The following is a 22,090-nucleotide window of genomic DNA, read 5'->3' on the forward strand; positions in this document are numbered from 1 at the left end:
ATTGCTAAAACAAAAGGAACAAGAATTGAGAAAGGAAAAATAAGACATGTATAAGATAAACAAGGGGTTTATGTACTTTGCAGCTGTATCAGTCTCCTGGACTCTCGTGTTCTTGGAGCTATAAGTATAGTCAAAGCCAAGCAGTGCTTATCATGTGTAGGCTTACCTCAGGAGTGGTCACAAGTATTTTAACAAATAAATATGGTGGAAATAGAACAAAAAGTACTTTTAGGTATTAAGGAAATGTTATGTTGCTTTTTTGTCTTTCTGAACAGAAAAAATATCGTCGGCATCCAGACACTATTAAGTTTACACAAATTGAAGATGAACCTGTTATGGTTCAGGCTAAAATCAACCAGGCCCAAAGGAGTGATGTAAGTGTTGAAATTTCTTATTTACTTATGGCTTAACGAACATCACTCTTCATAGTAGGACTGTGGACTAATTCTGCTCCTACTTTAATTGGTGAGGGCTGTTCTGTCTAGATGCTCAAATGAATCAAATCAATTGCGTTATTCAGGAGGCACAGTCAGCCAGGGGCAGGCAGGTTTAGCATCCTTCACCTATAAATCATGTGCCTATACCAGGGCTAAATTTTAACTTATCTGTTCATGCACTAAAACACCTTTTATTCAGTCCAGCTTTTCTTAAAAAATGCCCATGAAATTAAACGCAGATGTACTCCCCCAGAGTTCCTGATAGATTATTTCAGTCAGGGAATCAGGCATTTTCAGTTTCTAAAGTGGCTGTTAACAGGTCTCTGTCTCTCTGTCTCTCTCTCTGTGCACACTCTTAGGCTAAGTACAAGCAGTCAAAAAGCCTGAGGCTGAATTGATTCAGTCTTTGCAGGTTAACTTAAACTGCAGAGATTAAACTGAGAAACAACTGGACAGAATATTACTTTTGATTCAGGAAATGCAGCTAGATGCCTGCAGTGGCTCAGCCAGAAACCAGGGGGGCACTAGAGCACAGCTCTCTGGCACACAGCCAGCATGGGAAGTGTGTTCGCTTCCTCTTCCAGTTGCCCCCTAAGGTCTAGGATATACAGTCTAGAATCACAGCATCAGGACTCTGCTGGGAAGTTGATCACTTCCTCTTGCTGCTTCCTTTTGCCTCTGGGATTTGTAGTCCACAGTCAAAGCCAGCAGTAAGTTTAGCAGGGCAGGGCAGCTCTGTACTCAGGGGAGGGGGGGTTTAACCAGGGGAAGGGAGTTTAATGCCCCCTCTCTGGCCCCAGGCCCCAGTCAGCGTTTGCCTTTCTCCCCCCCTCCCCCCCAAACCCTTCTCTGCTGGAGTAGACAGCACAGCCCAGTCCAGGGCTGCAAAATGCTGGGATGCTGGGGGACTGTGCTTTAACTTGAACTAGGAAGGGGTCTGAGACAGAAGTTTCATAAACTGGTTTGACTCAGGTCATTTAAGTCTGATACTACATTCAACCAGGTTTATCTTAAATCAGTTTCAGCCGTTTTGAAACTGGTTTATGTGCACTGAACTTCTGTTCTGTTATATGTTTAAACCAATTTCTGATCACTTAAACTGGTTTGTGTGTAATTTCTGTCCCTAGCCTTAGTCAAATCCTTACAATGTAGATATAGTTGGGAGTTTAGCCATTCATTTCAGAAGGCCTTGGATTTCACCTGAAATGTTTCTGTGTGAAATTACATTGAACACTTAGTTCATAGTTTCATAGTTTCTAGGGTCTGAAGGGACCTGAACAGATCATCAAGCCTGACCCCCTGCCCTGGGCAGGAATGAATGCTGGGATCATAGTACCCCAGCCAGATATCTATCCTACCTACCCAATTTAATTTAAGCTACGGAGCTCAGTACCTTTTAAGTATTTATAATTTATATAAACATTAGACTGCCAAACTTATTTATTATTTTCTATTGCAGATAAAGTATAAAGCCAAAGGTGAAGAAGTTATTCACAAGTATCACTTACCTCCAGATATACCTCAGTTTATTCAGGCTAAAGTTAATGCCTACAACATTAGTGATGTAAGTTTACCTTGGAGTAAGAAGTGGACTTATGCTTACAACTTTAAGGATTCGTAAAGACATTTTAAAATAATCTTTTCTTCCAGAATTACTACAAAATGGACATGGAGGAATTAAAATCCAAAGGTTATGACCTGAGAAGTGATGCTATATCCATCCGGGCTGCCAAGGCTGCTAGGCAGGCTGCCAGTGATGTAAGTAAATGTGAAGCAGCTAATATTTACCTATCCAGATGATTTATTTAAATATTAGTTACAATTCTATTGGTTATGTCAGAAGCATATTATTTTCTTTTTTATTCTGTTCTTTTCTTTCTGGAACCAGACTTTTACGAATGCTTTACTGGGTTATTTGATTGACTCCTTTAATTGTTGTGGAGTCAGTTTTATGTCTTTTTCTAGAAAAAACTGACTATGATCAAGGGAGTTTTTAAGTTTAATCTTCTCCCAGTGCTAATTTGGGGTCTGGTCTCAAAGCAGTAAAAAGAAGTTAAGCGAGTTCAGAAGACTTTTCTTAACTTCCCCTACTCTGTCTGTAAGATTGAGATAATAATATGTTAATAATACCTTAAAGAAGAGTTCTGAAGATTAATTTGCTAATATTTGTAAAGCAATGAAAACGCAAAAATTTGTGTTACATTTTATTATGGTTGTTTCTAGTCAAATAGTTATAATTTTTCCAGTGCTTACCATTTGTAAGAAAGCATTTTATAAGATCACTTTTGCTTCAACATTGCTCTGTATAATGTTCACTAAACTAGATTTTTGTTAGATTTTTTGTCTCTGATTGTTCCCCGACAGGTTCACTATAAAAAAGGCTATGAACTTGCCAAGGGCAAACTTATTGGCTTCCAAAGTCTCCAGGATGATCCCAAATTGGTTCATTATATGAACATTGCCAAGTTACAGTCTATGCGGGAATACAAGAAAGATTATGAAAAAACTAAAACAAAGTACAACACACCATTAGACATGTTCAATGTCATAGGTGCCAAGAAGGCTCAGGAAATTGCCAGCAATACTAACTACAAGCAACCAATACACAATTATACTTACTTACCTGATGCGATGAACGTAGAATTGACCAAAAACATGATGGCGATTCAGAGTAATGTAAGTAACAAGCTGATTTGAATAAAAGGTGTCACACAAGCAACCAAAAAACCAAAAAACAATAACCAAATCTTTTGGCTTGTTTCTTTTTGCAGAATGCCTACAAGGCAGACTATAACAGCTGGATGAAAGGCATTGGCTGGATCCCCATTGGCTCACTGGAGGTAGAAAAGGCTAAAAAAGCAGGAGAAGCTTTGAATGAGAAGAAATACCGCCAGCATCCAGACTCTATCAAGTTTACCAGTGTGGTGGATGACCCAGTTATGGTCCAAGCTAAACAGAACACACGTCAGCTCAATGATGTAAGTAGGTTGAGGAGAAATCAGAACAAAATAAGGAGACGTCTATGGAAAAAAACAGGCACTCTATTTAAATATTATTTAAGTGAAATTAACACCTACAGCAGTCATCTGCAAGCTTCATTCGTTTTTCTCTGTTTTGCTTTTTTATTCATCCAGCTTTCTTTCATTATTATTTTGCTTCATTTTGTGCTATTGCTTTCTTTTAGTTTGTGCCAAACTTTAGCTAATTTAAAACAATATAGCTCAGTTATAGATAATACGAACTGACTCTGACCCTTTGGCTCCTAGCTGTAATTGATAAACATTTTATTTATGGACTTTCACAATTTTTTTAAATCCTTAGGTACATACTAATACTTTTACCCATGATCCAGAAAGCCAGTTCATGACCCATTTATAGATTTGTTATAAGTAGCTTTACAAGAGTAAATAATTCACTGTGTGTGGTTACCACATCTGTGGAAGGATACTTCCATCCAAAGAGAAATAAAGGTCTTTTTTGCAGGTTTTAATATTCATAAATGTGCTATAAATGTACATCTGATTTAAACATGTATGAGTAAGTAGACATGCAGTGCATATGCATGATGTCTCTTATATTCATGCATTTCCAGTGACTGCAATGGATGAAATCTTTATTTTATAGACATGTGGCTTTTATGGTGAGATCATCTAATCTGATATAGAACACAATCCATAGAACCTTAGTTAGTAATTTATACTGATGTTTAGTGAGAGCAGACTTGAGTGACTCCCCTTGAGTGACCCCTTTGGGCCTTTGGGCTTCACTACTTTCACTCCAGCCCTGCCACGCAGTTACTTCTGTTTTCTTGTGCTCCCCTATTCTACATGGTGGCACCTTATGCCTTTGCTGGGCTGCTTTTGCCCTAGCCCCTCACAGGGCAACTGGTCACACACACACACACACACACACACACACACACACACACACTTGGGGCTGGCCCATGTATCTCCCTTCAAGCCACCATGGCAGCCCTACTCGATGCACCCCAGATCGTGCAGTCCTTCAGGCGCCCTGCTGTACCCTACTCTGCACAGGCCCTTAGCATAACTCTGTGCAGCTTGGGGCCTTTCAATGTCACACTACACCCCTTGGGGCCTTCTATCTTAACACTACACCCCTTAGGGCCTCTCCCTAGTTCCTATATACCTACCAGATGGTGAGGGCTGTGATTAAGGTGCCCCAACCTGCCTTTCACCAGGGAGATGATCGGTCCTGGCATTTAAGTGGGGCTGCTGCACCACTGGCAGTCCCTCCAGGCCTCCCTACCCCAGCAGGATGCAGTTTTGGTCATTCTCAGGACCAGGAGCCTCCAAACCATCCCCATAGCACCTGCCGTTACCTCCAAGATGTTCCTGAGCCATAACTCAGCTGGCTGATGTTTCTCTCTCAGCTGCTGGCAACAAACTACTGCCTCACCCTGTATAAACTGGGTCTTTAAATGGCTGCCGTAATCAGGCACCTGCTGGATGCCTGCCTCCAGCACTTAATATGGCAAGTGCCTAAAGGTGCGCTGCCACAGTACCTATACATGTAATAGACCTCTGCTCTGACGTGTGCTAATTAGCATGCATCGGAGCAGACTTGATTAATTGAGTCTGCTGGTGTGTGCTAATTAGCACACTCCAGCAACCTACGCATCATGTGTATTCAGCGTCCCCACATTTCAAAATGCGGCGGGGGCACTTTAATTAAAGCTTGTCAAATGAAAGTGCCCCAGCTGCCATTTTGAAGAGCGGGATGCTACATACATGTGATGCTGTGGGTGCTTTAATTAGAATGGCTCTCAGAGCCGCTCTAATTAAAGCACCCTCCCCTCCATCCTGCAGCACATGTATAGATGCCCTATCGTTCCAATGAAGTCACAGAATAAAATTCTATCTTCACTGAAGTCAAGTTGAAATTCCTGTTGATTTCAGTACAGCTAGGGTTTCACTCAAAAGGGCTGTGTTGATTGATACTGGCTGAGGATTTTGCACATTATTATTATTACTAAAACATTGATATGATTTAAATTCAAAATTGGTTATATGCATATTCAGACTTCACAGAAAGTGTATGCCCACAGTATTATTAATCAAAAGGGAGTCATTTTATTATTGCATACAATATTGTAAATTACATTGGTTAAATGTGACTGTACAGTTTACACTTCCATATTGGATTACTTTGGTATCCCAAACTCAGGAAAATAAAATTTGCAGTGTAACCTTCATATTTTCTCTTTATGAATCTACACACTGTAATTGTCAAAAGACCGACCTGCCTGTTTCAGGGTTGTCATAGAAATGTGTGTGTCATAAGGAGCTGTCATAGAAAAGCAAGGCTTAAAGAGACTAGTTCAATCCCGTGCTCAAGGGAGGATCATCTCTGACTAAACAATCCCAGTCAAGTGTCTGTCTGGCCTGGTCTTAAAAACATCCAAGGATCAAGATTTCACAACCTGTCTAGGTATCCTGTTCCAGTGCTTAACCACCATCACAGTATTCCAGCCTAAGTCTCTTCTGCCGCAATTGGAGACCATTGTAGCTAGTCCTGGCTTCTCCATCTTTTTTAAAGCCAGGCTTCATGTACTGTATTTACTCAAATATAAGATGACCCTGAATATAAGAATATAGGGAAAATTTATAAATTGGATATAATTTTCCAGGTATTGAATCTAAGTGTTGGAGAATTGTCTTGAATCCCCCTGCCCCAACTGCTACAGCAGGAAAAGCAGTGGCTGGGGGAGGTGTCAGGTGGCACCCTTGCCCTCTGCCCTGCTCACTTCTCCCCCCTACAGCCTTCCTGTCCCCCTGCACTCCCCTGTACCCCCAGCTCCCCATAGCCTATGCCTCTCCCCCCATTTCCTGGGGCAGCCCAGGGTGTCCCTCCAATCTCTGCCTCTTAACCACCAACTCTCTAGTTTCTGCTTCTTCCCCCTTCCCTGCCTTACTGTCAGATGGTGCTTAAGCTGCTCCGTCCTGGAACACAGTATTTGAAAGCTCAACCCTTGCCGGGCCATGCAGTGGTGTTGGCGCTGATGATCGGCTGGGCAGACAATGCAGCAGTGTCAGCACTGCTGACTGGCAAGGCAGGGTAAGCAGTTTCATGTGCTCTGTGCCCAGTCAAGACCCCAGCCCGAGCCAGAAATGAGTTGTTCCTAACAGTAAGGGGGAGGGAAAGGACTAGGTGGGGGGGGGTGCAGAAACGATAGAGGGGATGTGAAGGGGGCGGGGCAGAGGCTGCTGTGGGTCTGACTCTAGCCCTGATCTGAGTTCAGGGTCAGTTATAGCCACAACAGCTGCCTGCTTCCCCCTCCACTTTGTATGAGATTATAAGATGAAGGTCTTTTCCTCCATGCTGATTGGGGGAAAAACCTTGTCTTATATTCCAGTAAATATGGCATGTGAAGACTCTTTTTTAATTCTCCTCTCAGTTTTTTCTTCTGCAAACTAAATTACTCTAGATCTTTTGGCCTTTTTTTGTAAGTAATGTTTCATTTTTATCATTCTTCGCTGCAATTGTTCCAATCTGTTCACATCTTTATGGAAGTCTGAGGTCCGGAACTGGACACAGTACTCTACGTGAGATCTTACCAGTACCAAATACAGGTTTCCTTTGCTTTATGCTGTACATGCCTTCCTGGAAAATGACACATAATTCAAATTTGCATAAAGGGAATGCACTATACAACATAATAAATAGGGATATGTTCCAAGACCTTGACTGTACTACCCCCAGACCCACTTCCACCACTTTTACAAGACAATTTTGGTACTCACCAACAGCAGACAGTACACACAAACACAGGGCACTATCATAATGGTGATACTACAGAAACACGTGTTGCAGACAATGAGTGAGGAGCACAGATCTACACAGGAGACTATATTTTGGTGCTTGTCACTCCCACAATGCACCACACAAAGCAGTTGACTTTAGGCTTCCACCACACAGATCACATAAGAGTGAATTTACCTCTCATATAAGAATTTTTGGTATAAAAAGGGTCATCGTTTAAGAGTGAGTTCGCACATACAGAATCTGCATAAAGTGAGGGAAACCTGTAGAGTAGATTTGCAGCCTAGTATACTGTTAGCTTTTTTGCAACAAGAGCACACTATTTGCTCATATTCAGCTTATGGTTCATTGTAATTTTCTGCAGTACTGCAGCCTAACCAATCATTTCCCAGTCTTTGTGCATGCAATTATTCCATCCTAAGTGCAGGACTTTGCCCTTGACTTTATGAATTTCATTTGATAGATATTGGATCATTTCACTAGACATACCACTAATATTTTTTTCATATAAGGATTCATATACTATCTGAGATCTTAACTTAAAATTTAAATCAAAGTCAATTTTTGTTTTACTCTTTCTTTCATGGACATGTGTAAATGGATGAAATGCTAATGTGCCATTTTTCCAGATCTATTTGGCGCATTTTTGGCATGATATTTATATAGGTCGGCAAGTATAGCTCACAAGATCAGCACCTGGCATAAAAGTGCAGTTATTGATTTTATGAGATAGATAGCAATATATATATATATATATATATATGTGTGTGAAACCTAACTTGACCCTTGTTTATTATGAAATGAGCTCACTTTCCTCTAGAGGGCACTTTACTCAAAAGAAGAGTTAATGTCTGTGTTGCATCTTTTGCAGAAACTATACAGATCCTCAGGAGAGAAGATCAAACATAAATATACCATGACACCAGATGTACCACATTTTATCCAGGCTAAATGCAATGCAGCCAACATCAGTGATGTAAGTGCTTGTTGATGGAGATGATTAACTTACATGTTGCCAGTGATATGTATGATGATGAGTAATATGAGCTATATAGTATGTCCTAATTAGAAAATCATGTAGGTTGTTTATTTGACTTCTGGTTGATATACTGTTTTATGTAATCAAAATATAACAAAGTAATTTTCTTTATTCTTCATTTGAGTTTGCAAACTAATTTAGTTCCTTTAAGTAATGTGAATATATTCCCTTAAATCATGAATGACTTCTGTGCGTTGTAGTACTATATTATACAGATCCTAAATAAGTTGTCGAATTAGCTTAGCAGTAACTCTTTGAATAGCATGCAGTCCATATTACTGAATATGACAATTTTTTAATCTTTTTGTTTAGGCATATTATAAACATGACTACTATGATCTAATAGCCAAAGGGCCCAATGTAAAAGTTGATGCTATTCCATTTACTCTAGCCAAGAGTTCCCGAAACATTGCTAGTGACGTAAGTATCTGTTTCAGATAACTTTTTTTTTGTCATTCCTAAATAAAAAACTACCATTGTGCACCACATCGTGAATCTCTTTGTGTGCTGACAGACATTCAGGCCCCTGCTCTAACTCATAGTGCTTTACATAAAGCACTATGAGTTAGAGCATCCCGCCCCACAATCCAATAGATGTTTGCCTGTTGGTTCAGGGAGGAGTGGGGGGATTGAACCTGCCTACAGACGAGCAACCAGCTAAGGAATGGCCCCTCTCCCCCGCCCCGCCCCGCCCCGCCCCGCCCCGCCCCGCCCTGCCCCCACATGTCCCAGTTCTGGGGCTCTCAGTCAGAAGGGAGGGGAGAGGGGGAAACTAGCAGCTGGGGTTTGTCCAGCCTAAGCTGGAGCTGGGGTGGGGGGGGGAGGGCCTATGAGGTGTAAGGGCTCCAATCCACCCTCTAGCTCAGCCTGGGCAAACCCCAGATGACAGCCCACTACTGCTTGCTTCTCCCCTGCCTTCCTGCTCACAGCCCTGGGGACAGGGCTGGGCAGCCCAGCCCTGATTGTGTGACAAAGTAACCCTAGGGAGCACAAGTTCCCTAAGGTGTTTTAAAGTAGAACGGTTTCATCTGATACCTTATTTGAGGAGGCGTAATTTTTCATGTGATTGGCCACTTTAAAAGCTCTCTGCTACCATGCACGTGGGTCACGGCATGGTTGTAGAGCACTTTCAAGGGGTCAGTGGTACAAAAAACAAAACTTCTATCCAGGCCCCTACCCACATTGATGGTAGTTACTCCTGTAGGTCCCATTAGAACCCATTAGAACTGACAGATATAACAGATTCTGTTTGTCCCAAAATTTCAGTTTTTCTCTAATAAAATATTTATAGCTAAATCTGTGGAACTCAGTGATATCATACCATTTCCACCAGGGAGAATGTCAACCTTTGAATGTAAGGCTTGCTGAAAACATCTTAACAAAAAAAATCCAATTTTCTTTCTAAAATCCTAAGTGACAGCTCTTTTGCATAGACAGGGTAGCCTTTGCCTACCCTGGTTTCAGTTAGGTATAGTATCTAACTGCTTTGATCCTACACTTTTAGGTATTAGTTTTGTCTACCTCTTCTCATGAGTCACTCAGCTGCTGCTGTAGCAGAGATGCTATAGATCCAGTCCCATTGGGTGTTTATACATGTGCTCCGGGGTGGGGGTGGGGGGGTGCTTTAACTAGAGTGGCTCTGAGAGCTGCTTTAATTAAAGTGCCTGGAGCATCTCATATACCAGCGTCCCTACTCTTAAAAATGGCAGTCAGGGCACTTTAACTAAATCCCATTCGACAAGCTTTAGTTAAAGCACTACTGCTGCCATTTTTAAACACAGCAATGCTGATACATGAGATGCTGGAGTCTGCTGGAGCATGGTAATTGCCACACTTCAGCAGACTCAATTAATCAAACCTGTGCCAACATGCTGTAATTACAGTGTCAGAGCAGCCTTGCTGCTCATGTATAGGTGCCCATTGATTGCTTATAGCACCCAATCCCATTGATTATACCTAACTCCTCTTCCCTTCTATCTTCATGGGCTGGCCAGGCTCTCTTCTGGTGTCTTATTCTTCTGCCACCTTCAATCTTTCCTGAGTGGGGATTGAGAAGCTGACTTACACTAATATCTTATTAGTTATGGTGACTTGTCAGCATTACTGTATATAAAAGATGTAAGAAAGCTAACAGTAGCAAAATTGGAAGAGGCCTATTTTATTCCAATCTTGTTTGTTTTGTATAAACAGATGGTGCTGTAGTCTCTCTCTTAATTGACTTATCCTACTGAATAGATGGCAAAGCTATTAGCCAGTATAATCTGATTCTAATGAATTGCCAGATAATCTACTGCATGTACACTACCATGATATCTGCTTACAGAGCATGTATTTTTTCATATTGAATGTATTTTGTCATAGAATGGAGGGGAAACTTTTGTATAGCTCAACAGCCTTTATTGAGTTAGTTATACACATTGGAGTATGAGTCACTGATTTTAAATTACCAAGGGAATCTTGTTTTTGGAATACCTGACATGTCTCAACTATGCAGGTCTTCAGTGACTTTGCTTCATGCAGGTCTTCAATGACTTTGCTAGTAAGAGTTTACAGAAAAGAAAAATTTCCTATTGTCTGTGCTGTAGATCTAGATGTATCTGTCATACCTATGCATTGTATATTTATCATCCTCACTCTCTCTCTAGTATAAATACAAACAAGCTTATGAAAAGGCCAAAGGAAAGCATGTTGGTTTCAGAAGCCTGCAAGATGATCCCAAACTTGTCCACTATATGAATGTGGCAAAGATGCAGTCTGACCGTGAGTACAAGAAGAACTATGAGAACACCAAGACCAACTATCATACACCGGCTGACATGTGCAGTATCCAGGCTGCTAAGCAGTCTCAGGATGTGGCCTCCAATGTCCACTACAAACATTTACTCCATCACTACACGTACCTACCAGATGCCATGGATGTTGAGCTTGCAAGGAACATGATGCAAATTCAGAGTAATGTAAGTATTTTAATGTTGCCAATTTCACCACCCAGTACAACTTCATATACTGCAATATAACTCAAGAAAACTAAAAAGAGGTGTTTGTTTGTCATTAACTGAGGAGTCCCATTGCTGTATTGGGACTATCAGACTTTTTTATCTATTTGCGAAAAGTTGATCAGCTGAAGAGTTGAAGCTTTGGAAATGTTACGTTCTGGACTAGGGCATACTTCAGTGGGATTTTGGCTGTGTGTGACAGTGAACTTGGTTAGTACACAATGAAATTACAGAAGACTTGGCAAACAGTAAATTCATAGGATCTTTTTTGCCTCCATGGTACATGAGCAAATAGTTTCCTTTGTTTTTGCAACTCACCTCATTTCTGTTTTACTAACTGAGGAAACATTTTGAAAGCCCCTTGTTTTTTGTCCTCATATTGGGTCTAAATAACCAAGTACTCGTTTATGTTCTGGGAGTTGAGAGGGAGCAGGCCAAAAGAATCTCTTGTTACTATTGTTAGAAATTTGCCCAGTTTAGAAGACATCCATAATGCACTCTTCCCCATTTCAGACTTTCATCTGGCTATCTGGATATTCAAAAATGCATTGTGGAACTTATTTCCACCCCAGCCAATGTAGTGCCAGTATAGAAGGTCAATTTGGGAATAGGCCAGCAGGAAGAATCTTAAATCAAGTGTTTCAACTGCCATCCACATCATCTGCAAACATCCTAAATACAGTATTTACTTGAATTTTCTGCAGGTGGAGTAAATTTCAGCCCCGGTGCTTTAATTTGCCTATACTGAACAATAGATGACATGCAGTAAATAAAAATAAGCCAGTGTTCAACAGAGCTTAGTATAAAGGCAATTCAAGTTCAGTCCAATACAAAATACAACAAGCACCGGACTTATATGGTCACTGTCTGGTATTTTGGAATGCTTTAAAAATTGGTCTAATAGAAGACATTATAGCAAGGGGAAGAGAGGTAGAGCTTGGTAAATATTAATTGAGAAGCTTTGCTGTATAAGTGACATAAGTCATGTAGAAATTCAAGATAAACTAAATCAACTAACTTTAATATTTATAAAATATGTAAGCAGAACTTTGCTTTCTTGTAAGAAATTGTATATCCTGTGAAATGCAGAACATGCTAAGTCATCGCATTACCTCTGAGAACAGGACGAATGAAATTCAGTGGAATTCTTTGTGATCTTTGGTCAATTTAGGGCTTCTGTTTTTCAGCATGCATACAAACAGGATTATAACACCTGGTTCAAGGGTATTGGATGGAGTCCACTGGGTTCTCTGGATGTTGAGAAAGTTAGAAAAGCCGGAGATGCATTAAATGAAGCGAAATATCGCCAGCCCCCCAACACCCTTAAGTTTACAAGTTTACTGGATTCAATGCCAATGGTTTTGGCTCAACATAATACCAAGCAACTGAGTGATGTAAGCACTTTCTTGCTTATGCAACAAATTACTATGCCCAGCATAGGATTTCTTGGATGTATATGTTCCTGATTGGTTGTTTGAAATAATTGTGATGCATAGAATTTGATTCTTTATAAATTCTATCTAACAAATCTTTAAGTTTAAAGCATGTATGTGTAGCAAACTACAAGTGATTGGGAAATAGTAAACATTGTGACTGGTATATGATTATGCCAATGTGATTTACCATTTGCCTGGTATCAGAGATAATGTTTGTTTTTCTTTTTAGATAAGTTATAAGCTAGAGGGAGAGAAAGTGAAACACAAATACACGCTGGACCCTGATGTTCCACAATTTATTCAAGCCAAGGTTAATGCCTACAATTTGAGTGATGTGAGTACTTGACAATAAATTGTTGAATTATTATAATTTATTAATAATTAACTTTTCTAAAGATTTTTTGTGATTTTTATGGTGCTATATTTAGATACTGAGAATGTGTCAGCAAGGCCCCCTCTATACATTACATTTATTCCATGATTAACAAGTTAATTGTGGTATAAATAGGAAGATGGTATACATGCACCCCTTTTAAGGTTCCATAAAATGGGAAATGAGCCATAAAAAGTTTCCACATAACGCAGAACATTTTTATGGCTGATTTATATGATGCCTAAAATTTAATGTGCCACTGTTTGTCAGGCCTAGCCTGAGGCATGGTGGGAGAGGGGGAGCCGAAGGGTTTTCCCCACCAGGGAGTTTAAACCCTGGACCTGGCAGAGCTGGCTGAGCTGCTGGGTGCTAGGGATCAGAGGCTCCTGGCAGGGGGAGTGCAGGGAATCCCTGCTCCTAAAATTACACCTCCTGCCATGCACTTGTGGTAAGGCAGGAACTGTGATTGTTGGGATCAGGGATCATATTCCATTGTACCATTAAATGATCATGTTTCAGGTGCCCGAATCTCATACTTTCATCTTCAAGTCTTTTGTAGCTAGTGGATCTTATATAATCAATCTGCTTCACTTATTATATCCCATATTCTATTGCTTTTCTTAGACAACAAGATGTAGTTAGCTGTGTTAATCTGAAGTCAGGCAGAAAGCAAGGTAGAAATGGCCCTTTGTATAATCAGAGATGCATAAGCTTTCATGAGCAGGAGCGCACTACAGCATATGTTAGCATTCTACTGCCTTTTACGTGACAAAATTACCATTAAGTCAGGAAGTAAAAGGTAGTGTCATTTTGTCTAGAAATTGCAAAAAAGCTTTAAGAATAAATGGGACAACTGAGTAAAGTGGTTACCATGAAGCACTTTACTCTTCTTGTAATAAACTTATTTTTGCTTAATATAAATTTGCCTTGTGTTCTGTTCTTGTGATTACACAGACCTAAAACGCATATGTTAGTCTAATATTTTAAATAAAGAAAGCTTTTAATAAAGGTTATGCTGAATTGTTAAGATATAAACTATTTGGAACAAGAACAACTGTTTTTCATTTTTCCTTTAAGGCTAATTATACAGCAGACTGGAAAAAAACACTTGCGAAAGGTTATGATCTGAAACCTGATGCCATCCCTATAATTGCTGCAAAAGCTTCTCAGAATATTGCCAGCAATGTAAGTATAATCTGGATGGAAGCTGTAGGATTCACTGCATTGTATCCAATACTGTACACTGAGTTTTCCATAGTTCTGGGAAATACTAGCTGCTATAGACTTCTATATGGGCTTCAGAAATGAGCTAAATACATTACACCTTGGCTACTGCATTATGGCTAACAGGAAACTCCTGCTTATATGAAGATCAGATATGCTCCATGTTCTGGTTCTGACAAGTTCTTACAGAGTTACTTCCATAGTTGTGCTGCACTCTGAAGAATTATAGTTTTACACCATGGCACTCCTAAACCATACAGTAAACACGAGTGCTGAGAAAACCCTGCCACTGTTAAATCAAGAGTGCCTGATGAGCAAGCCAGTTTGCAGAGGAGATTGGAAACTATGACTGTATGCACCAGCACCAGTGTCAGAGCAGGCCTGTGAATCACTTGAGCCCCAAACCTTCAGTACCCAAATCTTTGATTATATAATCATCTCAAAAGCTATAAATACTTGGTGTAGTTAGTACAGTAATAAAAATGTGGTGTTGGACCTGGGAGTGAGAGAAGAATATAGCAGGAGGATGTGACAGACAAGAAAGGGTAGAGACTAAAAAGAAGAAGGTATCTGCTCATCTGTGGCACAAGATGTGGCACATATGATCTGTAGACTGAAAGCCAGCAATGCTCTTCTTCTTTGATCTAATGAATCAGTTGGCATCTGTAAAACATTATCAGGGTTCATGTTATGAGTTGAAATTACTGCAATATTGAATTTCCAAATATTAAACTGATCACAAGCACCTCTGGCTGTTCTACAATTAATAACATTTTGTTTTACTTCTCCAGTACAAGTATAAGGAATCATATGTAAAAGACAAAGGCAAACAGGTTGGATTCCGTAGCCTGCAGGATGATCCTAAACTGGTTCATTACATGAATGTGGCCAAAATGCAATCGGATCGCTTGTACAGGAAGGATTATGAATTCAGCAAAACAAGATATCATACCCCCCTGGATATGTTCAGCGTGACAGCGGCTAAGAAAGCCCAGGAAGCAGCTACAAATACTGGTTACAAACAGCTGTTACACAATTATACACTCTTGCCTGATGCTATGAACGTGGAACTATCAAGAAACATGATGCAGATTCAGAGTGATGTATGCAATGTTTAGTCATCTTGAATTAATTTGTTGATAACAATTTTGCCTACAGAAATGAGGTTTTGTGTGTGTACCTATATGTATGTGTATATTCAAATACACATATAATCTATAGATATGGAGATATATGCATATATAATTACTCTTCAGTGATTGGTGATATATAATCATTATAAATATGTTAATAGTGATTATATATCTTTTGGGTAGCTGTCAGGGTATTCTGATAGGAAACAAACACTTGGTTCCTTGTAGTTTCCTAGCCAAGGAACTTATTTTTTGCTTCACTATGTATTTTTCTATGGTTTGGGCCATTCTTTTCTAAGTATAGTGTTATATTAACATTTTGGTATTATTTAAATACTGCCAATACAGTATATAGAAATTATATTACAATAATACATAATATTTTGTTTATGATTACATATATTATATGTACATTGTGTGTGTGGGTGCATGCCTGCATTGCATGATAATGATATCAGTCTGAAGCTCCTAGTGTTATTGATTTTGTTCCTCTTCTTCCCCACATTGGTATGGCCTCCCTGCATTTCATAATTAGATCTTTCTCTCTACTTTAACTTAGTTTCCTTAAAATTTTGCAACTCAAACATATTTTATCCCAGAAGTACATTTAGTGGAATACATTTAGTGTTCACTGGCTGTTCGTAACAGGCCCATGACAAATTTTTATATCCTACATAGGCATCAAACCTTTAATGCAATTTGAAAATGTTTACCATGGTCTGAGGGATTTGGGATTGGCCTCAGTAGTATCTATTCTGGTACAAAGAGAAGTATCCTGATGTATCTTGCCAAATAAGTCAAGATGTTGACTTTTTCTACCTGAGTGACCTGCTATTTGGTTGGCTTAAAACATGGATTTTTGAATGGAGGGGAAAAGTGAGTTTAATAGTTTAGTTCTCTGGGCCAAATTTTGCCATATCTCAGGAGAGAATTTGGATTTTTTCTCCAGTGTATCTCTGTGTTTCCCTTGCTATTTTTGACACTGCAGAACAGACCATGGTTTTCACAAACCAAGCATTTATTTAAAAAAATGATACTTCTTTCCCAATTTTCCTATTTTATCTATCCAGTTTTGCTCTCAGGTTTGGTATACAGCTCTTAGTGACCAGCAGAATCTGGTCCACTATTTCTTGACTGGTCTTTCATTTTATCCAAATATATTTGGAAAATGCTAGGGATCACTGATTAATTTTTGTTCACATTTTTATTTCAATAATGACCAGGAAAAAATACAAAGCTTTATTCCTTTTTGTTATATGAACATTCTTATTTATCTCACCCTATTCTTCTCTGTTTATTTTTCTAAAGAGCCTTTACAAAACAGATTTTAATAACTGGCTGAAAGGAATTGGCTGGGTGCCAGCTCAGTCTTTGGAGGTGGAGAAGGTAAAGAAAGCTACAGAGATTCTCAGTGAAAAGAAATATCGCCAGCACCCTGACAAACTGAAATTCTCTATTACAATGGATGCAATGGAGCAGGTGCTGGCCAAACAGAATGCCAAGACCATGAACAAGGTGAGGACTTGCTCGAATGAACCTAGCTGAGCTCGTAAGTTTCAGTAGACGGACTCCATCCTGTAAAACAATGTAGTAGGCAGAGTCCTATTGGGGACAGCTGGGCTCTCCATGGGTGTAGTGGATGCCCCATTTTAATGGATCAGGACCCAAAAGATAACCTGAGTCTCTGAGTGGCTCCATAGCTGAGTGTGTACAGCAGTTTCTACTTGCAGCAAAGATTAAATCACTCTGCTCTGTATGAATGGTAGAGTTTATATTCCTCACAGTTACAGCACTTAAGTAACTTTGAATCCTTTTATGTGGGGAAAGAGCATTAGTGATGAGTGAGTGTTAAAAGATGTGGAATTCTGGTACAATTTGGAGGAGAGCCGAAAACAGAAATTCTTCTCTAAAGCTTTCCCAAAGCATTTGGGAGACACCAGGTCCCCATCCAGCATGAGTCATAGGAGGATGATACATGGAAAGAAGTGCTTTAGCCATTTCTGAACATGCAAAAGAGGTAAAAGTTACACATGGCAAATTTGCAATTACAATATATTATTTATCATGTGTAACAAGTGGTCATCCCGGGGCCAGTCTAAATAATCGGTCTGCTCACTTGTCTTAGGGCTAACCACCCACCTACTTTACCCATCACACTTTGATATTAATGATTAGGACATTAATCAGACGGGAGGCTGCCCATTTATGCGCCCTGATGACAAGGGCCTATGCATGCAGCTCTGACCACCCTTGTACTGTGTCCCATGCCTCGCAGATGTTTCTCCAGTGGCTCACACTGGGACCCAAGCTCTGGACTCTCACACAGGACTCTCACTCCTCACCAGAGCTCATGGTCCCAGTGCCTTCACACTGGGTTCTTTCTTTACACACACACTCTGGGCCCTGAGCCCAACACACTGGGCCTCCAAGCCCCGCCCTGGGGTACCGCTTATCTCTTTGCCTGGGAGCTTTGTTAATAGCTCCCCAAGGCTCAGGACCCCAGTCCTCTGGAGCTTCACTCTAGCTCCTATGTGCAACTTCAGAGCTCGCGGTGAGTCTGGGTGCTGTCCCAGGTCCCTTCCTGACTTGGGGCCTTGCCTCAGAACTCCCTGTGAGTCTGGTCTCATGCTTTGTCCTTTGGGGTGTGCTCCCCCAGCCTTTCTCCTCCACAGTGTCACCCACAAGGCAGCAGGGTCTGAGGCTTTCTGGTGCCCCATACTCGCCCTTCAAGTGTGGCCCCAAGTGTGGCATTTCCTGGAGACTGCCCCACCACTGGGAGTCTCACCACACTAACCAGCCCCAGCAGGGTGTAGTTTTAGGTTATGTCCTAGGACCAGGAGCCTCCAGCCATCCCCATAGCTCCTGCCCTTACCTCCAAGGTGTTACAAGCAGCAGCCCAGCTGAGTTGTTGTCCTGGCTGCTAGCAGCAAACTGCTTCCGGCCTTGCTGTTCTTATAAGGCACAGCTGGGCCCTGTTCCCAATCAGGTAGTTGTGCCCAACTGGGATTGCAGCCAGCTGTAGGCTGCCCTGCTGCTGCTCAGGCCCCTGTAAGTAACAGAGTGCACCCTGTGCTGTTACAGTATGGCATAACTTACCTGTTTTTCAGATAAAATACAAAAGAATAAGGAGGCAAATGATTGTTTAGTTTGGGTAGGTATTTTTAATGCTCAGGAAACTTCTTGTTGACATGTCTTATTCATCACACACAAGTCAAATGAAAATATTCTTCTATACTATATTGCAATGTCTTTTCAATGTTCAATATCACTATGTAATTGCAGAGAGCTTATACTGATAAATGGAACAAAGACAAGACCACGATTCATGTTATGCCAGACACTCCAGAAATTCTGCAATCCAGGGTGAACCAGAACACGATGAGCAATGTAAGCAAATGTAGAGGACATTTGATATCTGTTAAAAATGCTATCTTTGGATCTTTTGTTAAAATGTTTAAATTCAAATTAACCTAGCTGAGCTTGTAAGGTTCAGTAGAAGGACTCTATCCTGTAAAACAGAACTGTTGTGAACATATACTGTCGTGAACTTTTCCTACCTTCATAACTAAAACTTCCTGCACTTTTATGTTTTGGATTAGAAACTATACAGATCTGGTTGGGAGGAAGAGAAGAAGAAAGGATATGACATGCGGCCAGATGCTATCCCAATAAGGGCAGCCAAGACCTCCGGAGATATAGCAAGTGATGTAAGTTTTATTTTCAGAACGCTCTTGGGTAAATGTAGCAGTGAAATTTGGGTCACTTCATCTCTAAAACCACCCAAATTAGGGTGGACTTGAACAGCAGAGACTATCTAATGCACAATTGAATTTTAAAGCTTCATACAAGGTGAAGTTCAAACCTAAGAATTTAACAGACTATTTATGGACTTAAACAGGGTTCAGTGCTTTGATGGATTGGAGCTAGAATGTGGATCAGGGACGGACCCTTTCTGATTAGTGAAGCCAAAGGCTTTATAACACGTGGAACAAGTAAAACTTGCTTAGCACTGTATTCATCCTTATTCAATTTCCTTTAAAGTTTTTCTGTTCTGCTTCCAGTACAAATACAGACTAGCTTACCAGAAGACAAAAGGAAAGCAAATTGGGTTCCGGAGTCTGGAGGACGACCCCAAGCTGGTGCATTTCATGCAGGTGGCTAAGATGCAATCTGACCGTGAATACAAAAAAGATTATGAGAAGAGCAAGACCAGGTTTCACACCCCAGTTGACATGCTTAGTGTTGTAGCGGCCAAGAAAGCACAGGAAGCGGCTACCAATACAAACTACAAGCACTTGATCCACCATTACAGTGCTTTGCCTGATTCAATGAATCTTGAATTAGCCAAAAACATGATGCACATACAGAGTGATGTAAGTAAGAAAGTCTACAACATTTATGTTACCAATTCAGTAATATTTATTCATGAATGTATACTATAGGGAAAATACTAGAGTTGTCTTTTTTTTAAAAAGCAAATGAGTGCAGTTATATACAAAAATACAGCAAGTGTAACAAGAGTTCTGTGGCATTGTGATTCATACTGATGAGACCACTCTGAAATATTAAACTAAAGTAGTTTATAAAGAACTTTGGCTTCATGATAGAAATGTTATGTTTGACCATTTGCTGATATGCTTATTTGTATATTTATTTGTCACATATTTATTTGATTCTAACTCAGGAGTAACACTTGTGTGCAGTCCAAGCCAAGAAAAAAAAGCCAAGAAAAGCTGTATTAAAAAAGTTATCTCACAGCCTTGATTCTGGTTCTCTGTTCTCACCTACTCGCTGAAGAACTTGTGGGGGAGTGAGATTTCCCCTCCTTCTAGTAATTTACTTCCTTTCTGGAGTCAGAGGGCAAGAGATGAGGATTTGTGTTTCAGAGAGCTGTTTCCAATGCAGAGTACCACTTTGGACTATTCTCGGACAGATGAAATTTACTTATCACCTGTTTCTCAGGATTGTAACTAATTCCATCCTTTGAGAGAGCCTGATTCTGCTGTCTCACACTGGTGTGCTGTAGTTCCTACTGAAATCAGTGGTAATCGGGTGCCATGTGGAATACAAGAATGAGCATAATAAAATAGAGAGCCCTGTTATAAATTTAGAAAACCTGTGTATTTATTTAAATGCTCCCATGTTCAGAATCTCAAACACTAAATGCATCCAGCAAGTAGTGAGCCATCCTGAGTTTTTTCATTTACTGAACTTTTATTTTCCTTTTATTTCAGAATCAGTACAAATCAGAATATGCTGAATATATGAAGGGTATTGGATGGCTGCCACTAGGCTCTTTGGAAGCTGAGAAGAATAGAAAAGCTATGGAAATTGTCAGCGATAAGAAATACCGCCAGCATCCAGACAAGCTGAAGTACTCCATTCTGATGGACTCTATGAATATGGTTCTAGCTACAAATAATGCTAAAATCATGGATGAGGTATGGAATATCTATGGCAATTCAGTTCAGTATTCAGCAATAAAAGACAGTCAGACAAAGAATGTTATATTTTCTGGTAGTATGAGCAAATCCATTAGAAACTATCAGTTTGGATCACAGATGAATATGTCACTTTTTCATTGACTTTACCACACAAACCTTGCCATAAATAATGACAAAACCTGGTCCCAGCATGCTAAGAAATTCACAAAATAGGCAATTTGAGGATTGTTCTTGTTAGCAATGTTTGGCTAATACAAGATGAAGGGCAAGATTTTCAAAAGCACTGAAATTTTTTAGGAGTCTAAGATCTGTTTTGAAAAGTGCTTCAGTCATTTTTGAAAACGAGGCTCAAGTTCCTAAACCATTCGTGTGCTTTTGAATATTTTACTGTAACTGTAAAACTTGATCCTCCAAGCCCAAAGGGCGACAATCCCAACATGGATCAAAGGGGGCAAGAGTGCTCAAAAGCCCCCATGGCTCACCAAAAGCATCTAGGAGCATCTCAAAGCTAAAAAGGAGGTGTACACCCAATGGAAGGGAGGGGCAATCACCAAGGAGGACTATACTTCCATTGTTCAAGACTGTAGGGGGACTGTTAGGAAGGCTAAGGCGGAGATGGAACTGGGACTAGTGACCCGGATCAAGTATAATAAGAAGTCCCTTTTTAAATACATAGGGGGGTAAAAAGAAGGTACCAGGTAATGTAGGGCCTCTGCAGGACATGCTAGGAAATCTGGTGGTTATACCAGATGACAAAGGTAACCTGTTTAACAATTTCTTTGCCTCCATTTTTTTGAGCAGGGACCAGGGCATCCCCCACACCGTGGTCTCCTACGGACACAGGGGAGGTGCTGCCAGGCCCAGGGTCAGTGAGGACCTAGTCAGGGAACTTTTGGTGGGACTAGATGTGTTCAAATCAGCAGGTCCTGATGATCTCCACCCCAGAGTGCTGAGGGAATTAGCAGAGGTCATTGTGGGACCCCTGGCACAGCTTTATGAGCACTCATGGTGCTCTGGCAAGGTGCCAGAGGACGGAAAAGGGCCAATGTGGTTCCCATTTTCAAAAAGGGAGGAAGAAGGACCCAGGAAACTACAGGCCCATTAGTCTTCCCTTGGTCCTAGGGAAGCTCTTTGAGAAAATTATCCAGGAGCACATCTGCAAGGGACCAGCAGGGGAGATTGTGCTTAGGGGCAATCAACATGGGTTCATTAGAGGCAGGTCCTG

At 40.5% G+C, this 22,090-nt stretch overlaps 1 protein-coding gene across 1 annotated transcript in view; it reads left to right on the forward strand.

Moving 5' to 3' along the window:
- NEB (nebulin) overlaps positions 1-22,090 on the forward strand; it is a 210,907-nt gene that overhangs the window by 35,766 nt on the left and 153,051 nt on the right. The window contains exons 21-37 of the mRNA XM_059726275.1: positions 276-374; positions 1,897-2,001; positions 2,088-2,195; positions 2,802-3,113; positions 3,209-3,415; positions 8,092-8,196; positions 8,572-8,679; positions 10,905-11,216; positions 12,443-12,649; positions 12,921-13,025; positions 14,142-14,249; positions 15,080-15,391; positions 16,730-16,936; positions 18,704-18,808; positions 19,021-19,128; positions 19,483-19,794; positions 20,656-20,862. Coding sequence (XP_059582258.1) covers positions 276-374; positions 1,897-2,001; positions 2,088-2,195; positions 2,802-3,113; positions 3,209-3,415; positions 8,092-8,196; positions 8,572-8,679; positions 10,905-11,216; positions 12,443-12,649; positions 12,921-13,025; positions 14,142-14,249; positions 15,080-15,391; positions 16,730-16,936; positions 18,704-18,808; positions 19,021-19,128; positions 19,483-19,794; positions 20,656-20,862 — 3,027 coding nt within the window. The remainder of the gene's footprint in view (positions 1-275; positions 375-1,896; positions 2,002-2,087; positions 2,196-2,801; positions 3,114-3,208; positions 3,416-8,091; positions 8,197-8,571; positions 8,680-10,904; positions 11,217-12,442; positions 12,650-12,920; positions 13,026-14,141; positions 14,250-15,079; positions 15,392-16,729; positions 16,937-18,703; positions 18,809-19,020; positions 19,129-19,482; positions 19,795-20,655; positions 20,863-22,090) is intronic.

Source organism: Alligator mississippiensis, chromosome 4 (genome assembly GCF_030867095.1).
Source record: "Alligator mississippiensis isolate rAllMis1 chromosome 4, rAllMis1, whole genome shotgun sequence".
In the NCBI taxonomy this organism is placed as follows: Eukaryota; Metazoa; Chordata; order Crocodylia; family Alligatoridae; genus Alligator; species Alligator mississippiensis.